The 16,208-nt window shown below is 33.4% G+C and overlaps 1 protein-coding gene across 1 annotated transcript; it reads right to left on the bottom strand.

Annotated features, from left to right (window-relative positions):
- Positions 1 to 7,616: 7,616 nt before the first annotated feature.
- On the bottom strand, positions 7,617 to 14,331 carry LOC124373691 (lazarillo protein-like). The gene is made up of 6 exons (XM_046832043.1): positions 14,277 to 14,331; positions 13,801 to 13,900; positions 12,148 to 12,263; positions 10,628 to 10,719; positions 9,763 to 9,858; positions 7,617 to 7,805 (listed from the first exon to the last, which is right to left on the bottom strand). Exons 1-6 carry the CDS (start codon positions 14,279 to 14,281, stop codon positions 7,648 to 7,650), a joined length of 567 nt encoding a protein of 188 aa, XP_046687999.1. The 5' UTR covers positions 14,282 to 14,331; the 3' UTR covers positions 7,617 to 7,647.
- Between the last annotated feature and the right edge of the window lie 1,877 nt (positions 14,332 to 16,208).

Raw genomic sequence — 16,208 nt, forward strand, 5'->3', positions numbered from 1 at the left:
GGACTTTGGATCTCAGTTAAAGATACCCCATCTGTAACTTTACCAATTTTATCAGTACCATCGGCCTTGTATTGTATTCATTCTCTTCCTTATTCTCTTTGATAAGATCCTAGTATAAACCAGTGGCCTGCTTTTTGAACGAGTATGATATATTACGCTTTCCACAATGTGAAACTTTCAATCACTGCATGATGATCACGGTAGCTGGTCGTAAAATGAATTTTCTCAGGACAAAAACAATCTTTTCTGTGATACTGGTTTTTTTATCAGCTAGTGTAATACAGTATTGTATTGTGTAGTACATTAAGCTGGTATGTCCGGCTGCTAATGCAGTCTAGTTAACATTTAGATCACGCACACTTAGTTATTATGTACTGCTAATTGAGTTTCAAAGTAAATTTCGTCGGGATTTTCAGTTTAATTATTAATGTGAAATAAGTGGTAAATATGTATTAGTTATTGAAACCTGAAATAATTAAAATAATGAAATTTATATTAAAAATAGTTTTTAATCGTTTATTTTTATTACATAGTATTTAAATAGTTTTAATTATATTCTAACATTTTTCCGTTATATATATTTCATACATACATATTTATATAATAATTTATTGTAGAGTATATATTTTTTATTTATGAACCTAAAGAAAAATAACAAATATGGTGTTCTGGAACCTGCGTTTCGAATGTTTATGAGATATCGATAATATGTAAATTCCATAGCAGTTGATCAATGAACAATAACTTGTGAAAGAAATAGTGAAATTGTGTACATTTGGTACAAAAATTGATCTTAAGCTGTCACGTTTAAAACGATAGGCGAACATGGTCAATTTTGTTTTAAATGTTGTTAAAACTCTTTTTTCTAATAGAAATATTATTTATAAACAATTATTTATTTATTCATGAAGGCCCTACTTTTATAACCATATGTTTTAATTAAACGGGTTTCAATTTATTGATTTTGCCTTAACTAATTGATTAGATTATATTAATATTTCAGAGGTCCCGAAATTAAACTCTTTCTTCTAACTGAGATGGAAGGATTATTTTATTTTTGATACTAATTTTTTTATCGTTTATAGTTTTTTCGTTGTACACAATTATAGCTTTAGACATTCGTTATCAGTGATCATTACTTTTGTGGTATTCTGAAGCCAGTTACCCACCGGAAACCTCCAGACCTGGCTGATTACGCTTGGGGTTTCTTGTGCCGTGATGTCACATTGAAAACCAGAATTAAATTTAGAACACAACAGATGATCATTCTAAATGCCACAACAGTCCAAGTAGTGAGAGCGAAGAGTCAGCAACAAAGATGTATGTGAACTCAATGACGTGTTCAAGGAACTTTTACATCTCATTCTTGAGAATCTACTGCCGAGTACCCTTTAGTAGTCTTTAAGTACCCTAGGATTACGGTATGATTTGATAATACAAGGTACTGGGGCAGGCAGTTGGTGTTGGTGCGAATAGAATAGTGATGAGTCGAATGCCTACAGGAAGATGTCTGATGGGTCGGATTTAGCGTGATAGTATCATGATTACTGGATATTACCCGCTGTTATTTTCGTTATATGCAAATTAGTTTTCACTTGGTCATATATTATTGTCAGACTATAAAACAGCAATTTCTAAACATGTTTTCCAAAAAAGTAAAAATTATTATCAAATTATTGTTGTATCTGTGCTATTTTGTTCAACTAAAAATTTGTAGGAGAATGAAGACATTGCCGTATTAAATTGATTTGCCCTAATTCAATAGTTATAAAATTTGAGCTCGATTTAAAAAGATGAAATAATACATTAATACATAAAATATATTCCAAACTGCTTAGAGTTTAATACTGTAATAATACATGCAGATAAATGATAGGCAAATAGAGAGACGCTTCGGAGTTGCACTATAAAGTGAGATGGCAACTAATTGCAAGTATAACCTAAATGTTAACTTCATCAGTACTTTGGGAATTTGATTTTTGTAATTGGTTTATTTACTGCTTAGCCAGTATGTAATCGGAAGATTAGAAACATCTTAAATAACAACACCAGGGCGTAAGAAAGGGTTAAGTTTACAGTACCAATCGTATATATCGGACAGACATACTAAAAAATAAAAATGATATAATTAATATATTATTTAATATAATAATAAACCAGAACAACAGAGTATAGAAATACCTGTGAGAGGGAAACAGACGAACATGTTTTTGATCTTAGTCCTTGAAATCAATACAATACTTCCTTAGACAAATATAAACATATGTACCAAGTTTGAGGTTCTGTCTAACACGAGTTGTCACACAGAGGAGCAGACGAACAGACTGCCCTTTGATCTTTTAACTCCTAAATAGGAAGGTCCTTCCTTCTTAACAACAAAGAGCAACCTATCTACCAAGTTTCAGGGATCTAAGATCTTTCAAACACGAGTCATCGTAAAGAGTGATAGAAGGAATAACAACTACACAACTTTAAGGTCTTATTGTCTATTTAATAACATATTAAACATTATTATAATATAAATATAAAGTGAATTCTTAACTTTAGGTCGGATAAATTCGGGCGATACTAGAATTTAAATTATTACATTTTTATATTCCCCCACCAATACTTTTCTGTAAAAGAATTGTAATATTAAAGGTATATCTATTAGAAGTACATTATATTTCTTAACTAACATATATCCGTTTAAATGCCTTGGTGTATATAACATTATCGCTGTCCAGCTGCTAATACAGCCCAGTTAACATTTAGATCACGTACGCTTACAGTTATTGTTGCTTTGCTAATTGAATTTATTATTTAATTTCCGTGCCATGTTTAGTTTCATTGCTTTCTTGGTTGTTCCGGAGAATATTTTATCGCATTTGCCATGAAACACTCGAGCGATAAATTTATACTTTATTATTAAATATAAATAAAACACACACACACACACACACACACACACACACACACACACACACACACACACACACACACACACACGCACGCACGCACGCACGCACACACACACACACACACACACACACACAAAATTCGAAGTACTAAATATAAGTTAAAATGCATTAGTTAATCACAAACCAATGAATGCCTATTTGCAAAAAATTCGTCTACAAAATCATTGTCTTGTACACCCTAGACTTACTGACAGGTCTAAATTCACCCAGTCTGTTTCTGCTTCGATCCATACCAACGGACACCACTATAAGGGTGAACGCTATTTAATTATGCTGGTAATTATGAAAACTTTATTAGGATTAGAATACCACATATTGCCATATATTTACAGAATGTAGACTTTTGTATTGAATATATTCTTGTTATTATAATTCTGTTTAATTAGTAAATATTTCCATTACACAAATTGTATTAAATTAGGTTTCGTATCACACATATAGCATATCACTCGATGGGGAGAAACAATTTCATTTCCGTCGGTCTGTCTGTCTATCTGTCTGCCCGCAAATCTTAAGAACGAATTGATTGTAGAAAATTGTGCATCAGACAGTTTAGTTCAATGATGATGCATGATTCCATGGGCACCGTATTTATGAAAAGTAGAGGGAAATAAGGGAATTAAGTACCACTGTAATGACGAGGCTGATAAACATATTCTACCACAATTTATTTTCACGCATTATTCCAAAATATTATTGTTTTGGGTTACAAAGCTGAACTATTCTTACAAAATCAATTAAATTATACTCAGTAGTTATACTACGAAAATGTATAATACAATTTTCTTTTAGTGGACGATCAAATAAAATAAAATCAGTCTTTTATTGCCTTTGAACAACATACAATATTGTATAGCAACAGTCATTAGCCTATCTACTCATTCACACACAATCATACATACAAAAAGTTCCTCATCCAGACAAACATGCAATGCCTATATCAGATCCTGTTAAAACTTGTTTCGATTTTAATTTTAATTTCCTAGGCGGCTTTCCATGAACTCACCCACCGTGTAAAAAGCAGCTGACACCAATAGGCGTTTAAGACGAGACTTAAATTTTTTCGGTATCTGCCAATGTTTTAAGATTCTCAGGGAGCCTATTAATCAACCTAACTCCAGCCTGCGATGGCAAATTATGAGACGCCACCGTTCGATGGGGTTGACTGCGATAGTTGTCTCTGCCTCTTGTCTCATACTGGTGAATGTTCCTTCCCTGAGCCAATGTGTTCTTTGATTTACAGAACACAGCCACCTCGAAGATGTAGAGGCAGGGCAAGGTCAGTAAACCATGCCCCCTAAAGGCATCCCTGCACGACTCTCTTCTCTTTAATTTTGAAATGATTCGTACAGCTTTCTTTTGAAGGCGAAACACTCTTTCCAGTTTGTTGTTTGCACAGCTGCCCCAAAGTCTTACTCCATATGCAAGGTGCGGATAAACAAGGCCAAAATAAGCCATTCTCAGGATTTCGTGAGAACAGTGTCTTGCCAGATTCCGCAAAACATACAAACCTGAAGTTACTCTGGAACAAACACTTTCAACATGATTGTCCCAGGTCAGACCTCGATCTAGGTACATCCCTAGGAATTTTATGGAGTCAGATTCCTCTAAGAGTTTGTCGCCCACCAGGACAGCAGGTCGTGCGCTACCTTCACGTTGTCTCAGACAAAAATAAATTGTGTTTCATTTTGAGCTGTTTGTTTTCAGATTGATTTCAGAAAAAAATTGAATGCGTGAATTCACTGTGACAAATGAATCGATTTCAAGCTCCTGCACAGAATTTGCAGTAATGCAGAGAGTCGTATCGTCAGCATATTGAATCACCTTTCCATTCTGGATCGATGAGTTCAAATTGTGAACGTAAATAGTAAAAAGCACTGGCCCAAGGATCAATCCCTGAGGGACGCCATTTGCCATTTTCAATTTTCCTGACATGACATATGAAATCTGCACACACTGGTCTTTATCCTTCAAGTAGGACGAGATCCACCTGTGTGGCAGACCCCGTATTCCACAAGTCTCTAACTGATGCATCAGTGTCCCATGATGCACGCAGTCAAAAACCTTAGAGAGATCGAGAAATATGCGGAGCACCTTATCCCGTCTCTCAAAACCATCGATATCAATGATATTGGAAGAAACTGGTTCACACAGCATGGCATGCATCTGCGATTGACGGGTAAAGAGCTGCTGGCCGAAATGATAGTGGAGGGCTTGGTTGCTGCTGACGGACCGCCTGCTGCGCCTGAGTTGTCTCCAACACTGCTCGCTGTCTCACCTGCTGCTGCTGATGTCTGTGAGCCGCCCGCCAGTCCGGCCCAGAACCGTCTCATGCAGCATGACACTTACGCCAACGTCATCAAAGCTACTTCGCCTGTAAGACCTGACGAAAACAATATACGCTTTCCTGAAAAAAAAACGAAGAGGCTATGACGAATGTAAAAACGAGATAGGGGTATCAGATCCTGTTTTTTATCGAGAACATCAAAATTGATCAAAATTGTTAAACACGTTTTCAGAAACCACTCAAAATTTTCCAAAAATGTCGAAATTCAAAATTATTCACCTTAACACTCAATCCGCTAGCAGTTAGTTAGAAGAGTTCGACCTCATCTGCGATGAGCGAAAACCTGATATTATTGTAATATCAGAACACAGTTTCACAACCGAATCATCAGCATTTTTCAAAATAAAAAATTATGAATTGGCACATATTTTCCTTCGTTCCAATTTTTAGGGAGGTGGTGTGGCAATCTTTGTAAAAATCCCCTCGAAATTTGAAAAAAAAATTAATTCATACTCTGGAATTTGATTTTGAGGCTGCTGGTATTAAAATCAAAATTATTAACAAATGTATTATAAGCACCAACCATCGAATGTACTTTCAATGTAGCACTTATGTTGTTTATAGGCAATATGTATAAAGAAATATTGACGATTTAGATATATTGATTTACTATCTCCCAATAATTTAACATCGTCGTAATGTAACAACTGGAAGGATGATGTTTGTGTTTCAAATGTATACAATACATTTAGTTGTTACCTCGCCCAGTACAAAATTAGTCGATGATTATGTTAGATATAAATTATTTCAGCTTTAAGGTCTTGTAGATTTAATTTTATTTAATTTAGGTCTTGTAGAGTAGCCCCACGGATTTGTCAAACTTAAACTGTTAAACACAATTAAAATAGGGGAATAATTGCTATCATATTCGTAATATAGGATTTCAGGCTAATGTAGAAATAAAATTACTGCAAACATTATTCAATGATTGTTAAATTGCGAGTGCAATAAATAATATCCTTCGTTACGACCAAGACAGCTATGAAATTAAACACGCCACGCGTAAGTGCAGAATTCAATTAGCGAAGCAACAATAACCTAAGTAACTGAACGTGATCCAAATGTTAACTGGACTGTATTAACAACCGGACATGGCCGCCGCCACGGAGCTGGAACTAATATTTTGATAACAAATTTTCTATGAAACTCAAAATATGAACAACTGTCACTTGCTTTATAGCACCATTATTAAAGGGTTCATGCTATAAGAAAGGTTTTATGAAAAGCTGATAATCTACCAGGTGGTAGAGATCCAATTTCCAACAAAATCTGGAAATTTTCTCTAGATAACTATATCCAAATCCCTTCAAAGTTTGGGTTGAATTTTTATATTACAAACCCATAAACATACATGTTACTATTTTAAAGGGTTAATAAGTTTGATCAAATACTCCTATTGAATGTTCGCTAAGAATGCTAGAAACAAATAAAACCTCTAAATGTTAGTAATATTTATATTATAAATAATATTTTAAATATTTACAATATTAAATATATGTAAAGTTTGAGGATTTAGCATTTGATTTAACAAACATCATTGCCACCTCACAGGACTGGTAATAGACTATGATAACTTTGTAATTTTCATCATTGTACAGTTCGTTTTTTAAACAAAAACAAATTCGACAAAAATATGATATGACTATGGGCAATAAAATGTGATCTGTCAATGATCGAAAATACTTTTATGGCAATTCTTACTCTTTGACACATATTATTTTGCTCTCTTAGCTTGAATTAAAACACCTAGGTTTTTTGATTATAAGAAAGAATTCTATATACTGTGATCATATGCAGAGTTTCCTTATCGTGATTTACACGATTAAAAACCGGCTGCACTGGGGATAATCTTAATGTTAGCCTCCTAAGAACAAGGGTTAAACTTCAACTCATTTTCTATTATTTTCAGCCGTATATTTATGAGTGACGTCTTATTTATTTGAAATATACATAACTAATACGCATTCAAGCACTTCTTGTTTTTACAAACGAGTATTTTTGTTGGTTATACCTAAAACAATTCTCATACATTTAAAAATTGTTTTAATTTTCATAACAACTATTTGATTAAATATTAAAAAGCATACAATTTAAAAGAAAATATAAGATGTAATCGCGTTTGAAGTTAATCATTGATCTTATATGGTAAATTAAGTTTATTTCACTACTCCGCTCCAGCTCCCGTGAAGTCCAAATTTGGTTTATCCTTAGTGCATTTTGATTAAAACAAAAATGTAGAAAGCTCGTAATAGGTAGGATATAGTGCGATAGATTCAGAGATTGAGGATAGTAAATGATACTACTGAAAATGTCAGGATTTAACGTTTTCCGTTAAAGTGTTTAATGAGGACACTGGTACTGGTGGGCAGGCCAGAAGTCGTCCTTTACAGGTCCTCCCTCGCTGGAGATAATCTCGAAAGCCTTGTCCAGGAGTTTATCGATGTGTTTCTGATCGTTCCTATGGAGAATCTGCTTCCTTGTATAGATCCATGCTGATCCTATGAACGTGATTTATTGTAAGTTAGAAATAAGGCTATATTGTAATGGCAGTAATTGAATAACTAATGTTTTTTAAGTTCTGATTTAAAAAAATGTCATATATATTATCAAAAAACTGATAGGTCATCATTTGACTAAATTAGGAATATCAATTTGTAAACAGAAATATAAACCTTAATGATAGGGCATACACACTCACTGTTAGTGTTCTCTTTTTCTCATAGTAGTTTATACAGACCTTTATACATTCGTTCTTTAACAAACGTTGTTATCTAGAACGACACACTATTTTATTACATCGTTTTAAAAGTTGAGTAATATTCTACAAATCCCGACCCATCTGTTTAATGCAATTGATCAATACATTGTATTAGTGAGTTAAATGATATTAAAATACTTAGTGACACCAGTTGTGCTGACCTAGGTGATACAGTTTTGTAAATTAAACAAATAACTTGGAAGATGTAGTTCCCTTTAATGATTTCCCAACAGATTTTCCTAACTGTATATTTATACTAAATAATTGCACAACATTTTTAATGAAAAACAGTTGTCAGTAAGTTCCAGTATTTTTGAATCTCTTCTAAACATCTACTTGATTGGTTAATAAGGGTCAATGTTTTTTTTTATAAAACTCTAAACAATAAAATTATTAGTTTTTGATCAAAGTATTTTATTTTTAAACATGTGAATGTTTAATTTTTAAAGCCTACTGTTTAAGTGATTTTAAATAATACTATTTGTTAGTAATAAAAAAACTATACGCCATAGTTTTCGAGAAGGAGTAGTAAATAATTAATTAAAATATTATCAAGATCTATTCATAAATAAACAAAAAAGACTACTTGATCCTGTTCCTAGAATTCTTGTGCATTGCTCATGTAATTTGACCATTACATTTAATACTTTAAAAATTTACTACGGCACAATTCTAAAAATACTCCAGTTATTAAAGAAAGACGTTTTAAAAGTACAGTAATTATTGATTGCTTTTATAGAATAAACATGCTTTGTCTTCATTAAATGTTATTATTATCACAGATAACATCAACGAAAACCCATCAACATGTTAGTCGTTGTATTCTTGACAAGTGATATCATACCCCTATTTTAATCGGGATTTTCTAGTACATAAGAATTCTGTCCCTTAGAATGGCGGCTATTTGAGAGTTTGTTTTGCCCCATGAAGTGACATGCGCCATCACAGAACTCAATGTTCCTCATGTTGAAATGAATCTTGAACAATTTCAAATCTATACGTCAGTTTGTTTTCGAAATATCGTGCGGACAGACATTCAGATAGACAGATACTTGGACAGACAGAAATTAATTTTTCCAGCCCCACGAGTGATTATTATTATTATTGTTAGCGTAATTTTCATAAAATAAAAATTAAATAAAATACATGGCAGATTTTGGAATGTTGGATTTTGGAGAAATTTCTAATAATCCTAAGGTAAGTTTACTTTCAATATAAATATCTTCAATGTACCATAATGTTGATATATTTTGCAAAAAAACAACAATAATTTTATAGAAGATTATTTTAACGTGAATGTTTTTTAATTGAAATGGCAACAATTATTTTTCTAAATAATGAATTTTCTCCAGCTACCTTCCTGTTTTGTGTGAAAAATATCTTGGTATTTCATATATTACATTTTAAATTATACCAACTGTTCTAAAAATTAAAACATCATCTCGAGTCGAATGATTTAGAATATTACTTATAGTCATGATAAAAACACAGTATTGCATAATATTTCGTTTAAAATCTTGGACAACTTTGTTGAAATCTACGTCTCGAGAATATTCCAAGGTTGAAACGTTATTTACTTGGATTTCAGCATTAAGAAAACTCGATTATCGATCGGTATGATATGTGAAGTTACTATTGTATTGTTAACTAATTTCATAATATTCCATTGCATTGAACAGGTTTAAGTTGACACTCACTTTGAGGATAGCCGGATTCCAACTGACAGGAGAATACTATAGCGTAGTTGTCATAGTCAGTGGCCAAGATCCACACATTTGATGTTGTGTTGCCAGCTGCAAAACAGTGAAAATAATAAAAGATTGTTAGATTGATGTCTACTCACAAACCGTTTCAATCATTTTCATCTTCTCATATTGACGCCGTCAACAGTTTCTGTAAAAAATAGAATATTTCCTCTCTGCTCCTTAACCTATAGATTTACACAGCGTATAATTTTCCGGTTATAAACGTGTTTATAGTAATATTTTGGGGGAAATATATAAAAAATATATATATATATATATATATATATAATATAATTTGATTTCGGGTAAACTGGTAGATATTTAAAATTAGGACTATAGAATAGTCCACTACAGTCAGAAGTTGGAGTATACTCTAACTTCAGACTGGAAGTATGTTACAAGGACCTGAGTAGACGTTTTTGCCCAAACTAAGGTTCTTAAACCAATATATCTTGATCGGAATTACTAGCCAAACGCATCTAATCTATGGCAGTGGAAATACATCGGAACGGAAGTAGATTACAAGAGCCGGAAGAATACAATTTTTGACTAAATTACACTTTTCAGTTCTATTTATGCTTCCGTAAGATATGTTTCAATATATATTTTCCCTACCACGACACAAATGCACACTAGAACAGATATTTTCGCGCATAACCGAAAATAAGCGCTAAGCGCATAACGCACAGCTCCGTGAAGCCTGTTACTGGAACAATAAGTGTACACTTTGTCAGCCATAACTTACTTGAAACACTTACAGGATTTACAACTGTACTATAAACTATTACTACCACTACGCAATCCAAGATATACCTACAAGAACTCTCCACAGTTTCGACAAGCTTAGCCTCGTCCTTTGAGGGATCTGCAAACACTGCTGTTCCGTCTACGGTCCTCCATTGTCCAAAACTATAAAACCAAGTAGTACCAAGTAGTATGTATTAAAAGTATTAAAATAATTTAACCAACTAATATCAACATAATGTTAGGAATATATTGGCCCATCCAATGCACTTATATTATATTAGGTACATATTTTGCATATAATTTAATAAGGTTCAAGTACACCACATCAGGAGTTGCGTATCAGGCTTCGCTCAGGTTACATGAAAAATTTCATATCTCTAGCTCATTTCATTTTTGAAATCAGATTTTGAGGCTCCAATGACGTTCAGCCAAATCTCATGGTAGAACAAGAACTATAATAGAACTCATTCATATACAATTTCATATACAATTTAAATATTTTCCGAACATCTTACCGATAGTTAGGCTACTCAAATAATATTATATTTATATTATAATACTAAAATATATTATATTTAAAATATAATATATTATATTTTAGTATATCACGCGTTAAAATGACATAGATTGCACTCAGTTTGAAAATTTAATTATTTTGCTATTTTATCGTCGCCATCTAGTTACCCATAAGACCAATGTAAAATACTTGCTAACGCCCATGGAGTAACATGCACCATCATCGATCTCAGGGTTTTCTGTATAGAAATGAGGCTTCAAGCTAATGTTTAAGTGTATTGGTCAATTTATTCTTCATATATCTTGCAGACAGGCAGATAATGATTTTTTATCTCCTCGGTTGTTGGACTTATCTACCGCTCAATTAAAATGTTCACAGATGAAAACGTCCATTGTTGAGTATCACTGTTACGAGGAATTTTATTATTCTTTTGTATTCTGTGTCCATGAACGTTGCTCTTTACCTTATATTTTCTTTATGGCGACGGACATATTTAATTGGCTGAGCATTAGCAGAGCCTATCACTCATTGGGCTGGAAAAAGATCAATTTCTTTCTGTCTATCTGTCCGTACAATATCTCGTAAACGAACTGATCTGTATACCTGACAATATGCACGACGCTTCATTTCTGTATACACAACACTGAGTTCGATGACAGTGCGTGTCATTTCATGGGATTTGGCTGAGCGTTAGCAAATATTTTTTCGTAGGCCTTATGGGTAACCATAATGGCAATCAGAAAAATTTGTTATAAAATAGAGTGCAATCCATTGAAACTTTAGGACGTGATAGAGTAAACATATACGAATAGCAGAAGTTATTCGTAATATATTTTGAGAAATATTTAACAAGCTGAGTGAAATCATTTGACTTTCTGATGTATAGACTTGCATGAACGTATGCAACCTCAGAGAAGTCTGTTACGCGAAACGTGGTGTCACGTATTCTTACTTTGTTCTCTAGTTACACATAGAAATTCTACATTCAATACCATCAAACATTAATTAATTAATTAATTTAATAACGATAAAATCTAAAAACTAAAATACAGTACTTCGAATAGCCTACTTACTCCTGTTCCATGTTTCGGATAGCGATAGAGTCAGCATTCCTGACGGAAAATTCTAATTTAGGACATCTGGTAAAGCGGTTTGATAAACTTCCCTGTTGGTACCAGGTGCCTGAAAACTGACGGAAAACCAGATAAAGGCTGTTGTTTGAGATTGTAAGACAAGATCATCATCATAATTAACATAAAGTAACATAACGTATCTGCTTCAGAAAAAATCAGTCAACTAATATTAAACTGAACTTCACTTTCCTTAAGATATAAATTTACAAAAGGCGTGCTGTCGATATGTCATTACAGGCCAATATATATTTATTACCAACCCTGAAGAATTATTAGAAATATGCCAACATAGTGAAAATGTAACTGTATTTTCAGTCTCGTGATACTTTTGAAAATAAACCAGGTTTACTAGGGATGCAAAAAGTCGAGTTCAGCTCCATCTCACCTCTATGATCTACCATCCCACCATAGCTACATTATGTATTGAAAACTTGATTGTTCCTCACTGCTTCGGAATCGTGTCTAAAATATCGTAGAACACTCAATTGTGAATCTGGTCAGATAATGAGACCACTTCTTCGGCCACATGACACTTAATTTCGTAGTCTTGGTATGGAAACGATACAAAGAGTTCATTTTGAGCTTTTTCATCGTCAACTTTTTTTGGATCTCTTTAGACATTGGTGGACTCCAGATTTCAGAGGCTGCACTGAGCGGAAGGTGAAATGCAGCTGAACTCAACGTTTGCATTGAAACAACACTTCCACCATAGCTAAGTTTACTAGCGACCTCACCTTATCATTTTAATAGTTGAGAATACACTGATCGATAACGCCTGCAAAACTATAACAAAACATATACTGTATTTGATATAAATACAATGCCTCTTTAACACCTTATCCCATTAACCTTACATCATGATTAGGGATATACCGACTTCCTTGCAACGTTATTATCCCAGCTTATGTAAGGCATTACATTGATTACGCTTCATCAGTAACTCAATCTGCCAGTTAACACTACTGTCAATTAAAATCACTAAGGATGGTTTTCTTTAACTCAAGGATAAGATTAAAACATATTGGCTTATATATACGAGTCAACTTTATGTAGAGGGACTTGAATATATTAAAAAACAAGTCTGCCGTAAACAAATCTTACCGCCCCAATGATTTTAAACATCCAGTTAAGACGTTTATGCAATTTTAGCAAGCCTATATATATATATATATATATATATATATATATATATATATAGGCTTTATATATATATAGGCCTAACTATATATATATTTTTTTTTAATCGCTAGTACTACATAAATAATAGTTAATGAAATACTAATTTCTTTTATCTTTTATTCATAAAATTCTGTTGATTTATATTAGTTTTGTTAGTTTAAGTTGGTATACTATTATATTTTGTCGATCCTTTTTGAATGCTGAAATATTAAAGGACATTTAATAAAAGAAGCCCTATTCGTGCGCGCGCGAAAAACCGATTTTTACGATACTTACATCAAACACACCTGTATTTTCCGGTGATTTCAATACGTTTTAAATGAGTTGAAGCTTATTCTGAGCATAACCTGAACGTGGCTGAACTGATAATTTGAAAAGTATGTAACAACCAAACTATGCTGTTGGTAGACGTACCTTTTCAGAATCGAAGGCTTGGACTACAGACAGGTTGGGGCATTCTCTGGCCGCGGCGGCGACGGAGAGCAGAGTTGCTATCAGGGCTACAGTCTTCATTCTGTAGATAGTTGAAGTTGGTTATGAATGTAATCTCATATCACACTATAGTGTATTTAATACATTCGAGCTTACGAGATGACCATCTTAATATAGTCAGTAATATTATCCATAGTAAAATAATAATGATTATGAAGTAAATTTAGTCAACTATTCGTAAAACATACACCTAAAATATGTTAAGAAGAACACTAGTAAAGAACCTATATGGTATAATTAAGATTCCGTTTTTAGTTTTGGAGTGAACCCTTTTTCACTCCCACTCGTCTACAAGTCAAAATATATAGTTATTATAGCGAATCGTTATATGAACAATGATAGGTACAACAAGTAATAAAAAATAAAAAAATAAATGGTTTAAAATAAATCGTTCTTACTTCATTCAGAGTTGAATATCACAGAAGAAGTACAACAGAATGGGTTATGAACATGTATTTATGTGAAAGCAAAACGTTGTGTGAAATTTATGCTGTCACTCAACATACCAACATATCCAGTGACTAACTGCACAGACAACTGATGGAAACATGTACTCGCAATCTACAGCGACATCTGACAATCATCTGGAACAATGTAAATAGAATTGATTTTCGTTTCGGGTTCTATGTCTCAATTTTGTGTTGCGGATACTATTATTTCGTCTCTTACACATTTTAAATACGTAAAGTTCTTTTTGTGTTAGATAATCAAATGCTTTGTTATTAATTATGATATTTTATTTTATTTTCCATTTTAAATTTGTAAAAGTAACAGTTAACCTAAAACATTGTGGTACTGACTTACTTAAAGTAGCCTATACAAAGTCAAGCCCACCTCCTGATGTACTACACACATGAAATTTGGCGACAATTTAGCTTAGTCCGTGTAACCACTAGAAAACCCTTGAAAGCTAGCTATTTATTTATTTAAATTATTCGTAAAATCCACAATTTCTGACCGGTGAAGTATGTTATTCCAAGCTGTGTAACGGGTAAACTAGAGAGGTCGTAGCTAAATTCATATAGCAAAATCATTTTTCAATTACCTACGAAAAGTGCCAGTCACTCCAACGGTTAAGACACAAACGCCCTAAAATCAAAACTTTGTTTGAATCCAAAACACAAGTAGACCATATGGTGTACTTTTAATTCACTGAAACCCCACATCTTCGAGTTCAACCTATCACATAATAATAACCATATCCCCGAATTTGTTAGTACCCACTTCTGGGGGCTGGGGGCGTAGCCCCATCGAATCAAAGGAGACTAACTGATACACAACCGTACATTTTCCAAACTTGAAGTGCCCGGCATCGTCAAATGTTAAGACATAGAAAAAAGTAGAGAAATAAAATGTATCGATTTAAACTTATCGTAGGAAATAGTTTAGTTAAAAGTTATGCTCGAATGTGAATGGCCGCCATCATGAAAAGAGTTATTCATGGACATGGCAAGGAACTCATCTAAGATCTAAAAATACTGTTTATGTATTCTTAAGTTTAGTCTAAATCTATTAAGAAGTATGGTAGTTACCGTATTTTACAGCATTCACAATTATTCCCGCAATTTTTTATACATTAAAACTTTGTATACCCGTTATCTGGAATCCATACTTAATATAAAAAGAAACACGTTAAAACAAACATTAATGTAAATGATCTAAGAATTCTATAAAATTTTTTTGCTTTGGGCTATAATGCGTAATAACTTATATACTAGTTGTTAAAAAAGGCCCGCTACGGTAACTATATTTGAAACTTTTTAAGATAGAGCTACGAAACTTGTTAAAGACTTACTGGACAGCAAATTCTAATTTGACGCACAATAAATGTCAGTGACTCGTTACTTCCTTAGGGGTTTGGGCCTCAAGAAGAAAATTTTAAATGTAAGCATATGTCGATATGCACATCAAATTAAATGTCTATATTAGTAGAGTATAGTATTGAGGAGAGCCGATGGAGTGGAGTATTGGAACGGTCTAAGACGTTGGACTTTGAGTCTGAGTTAGAGATAGCGCAGGTTCGAATCCTGTCTGAGATCGTTGTACTTTTAATCAGTACCATCGATCTTGTACTGTATCGACTCTCCCCCTTATTCCGTTTGATAAGATCCTCGCACAGGCCAGTGGCCCATGAGGACGGGCAGAATAAGGCTAAAAGAAAATCAGCTTCTCCTTTTTTTCTTTTTTTTTGGCCGCAACTTTAGCTTCAGATGGACAACAGAGCCGGAAATGGCAGCCTATAAAATATGGTCTCTCTTTTCAAAAACACACAAACGCGCGCGCAACAGCTCATTTGTGTGGTGGTTTTGGATTATGGGGGTCACGATGGG

The sequence above is a fragment of the Homalodisca vitripennis genome, chromosome 1 (assembly GCF_021130785.1).
Source record: "Homalodisca vitripennis isolate AUS2020 chromosome 1, UT_GWSS_2.1, whole genome shotgun sequence".
Taxonomy (NCBI): domain Eukaryota; kingdom Metazoa; phylum Arthropoda; class Insecta; order Hemiptera; family Cicadellidae; genus Homalodisca; species Homalodisca vitripennis.

Coding starts and splice junctions, on each gene's coding strand:
- LOC124373691 (XM_046832043.1), bottom strand. Junction 9,859..10,627: donor CGAAACTGTGGAGAGTTCTT/GTAGGTATATCT, acceptor ACTGTTTTGCAG/CTGGCAACACAACATCAAAT. Junction 7,806..9,762: donor GGAATCCGGCTATCCTCAAA/GTGAGTGTCAAC, acceptor TCACGTTCATAG/GATCAGCATGGATCTATACA.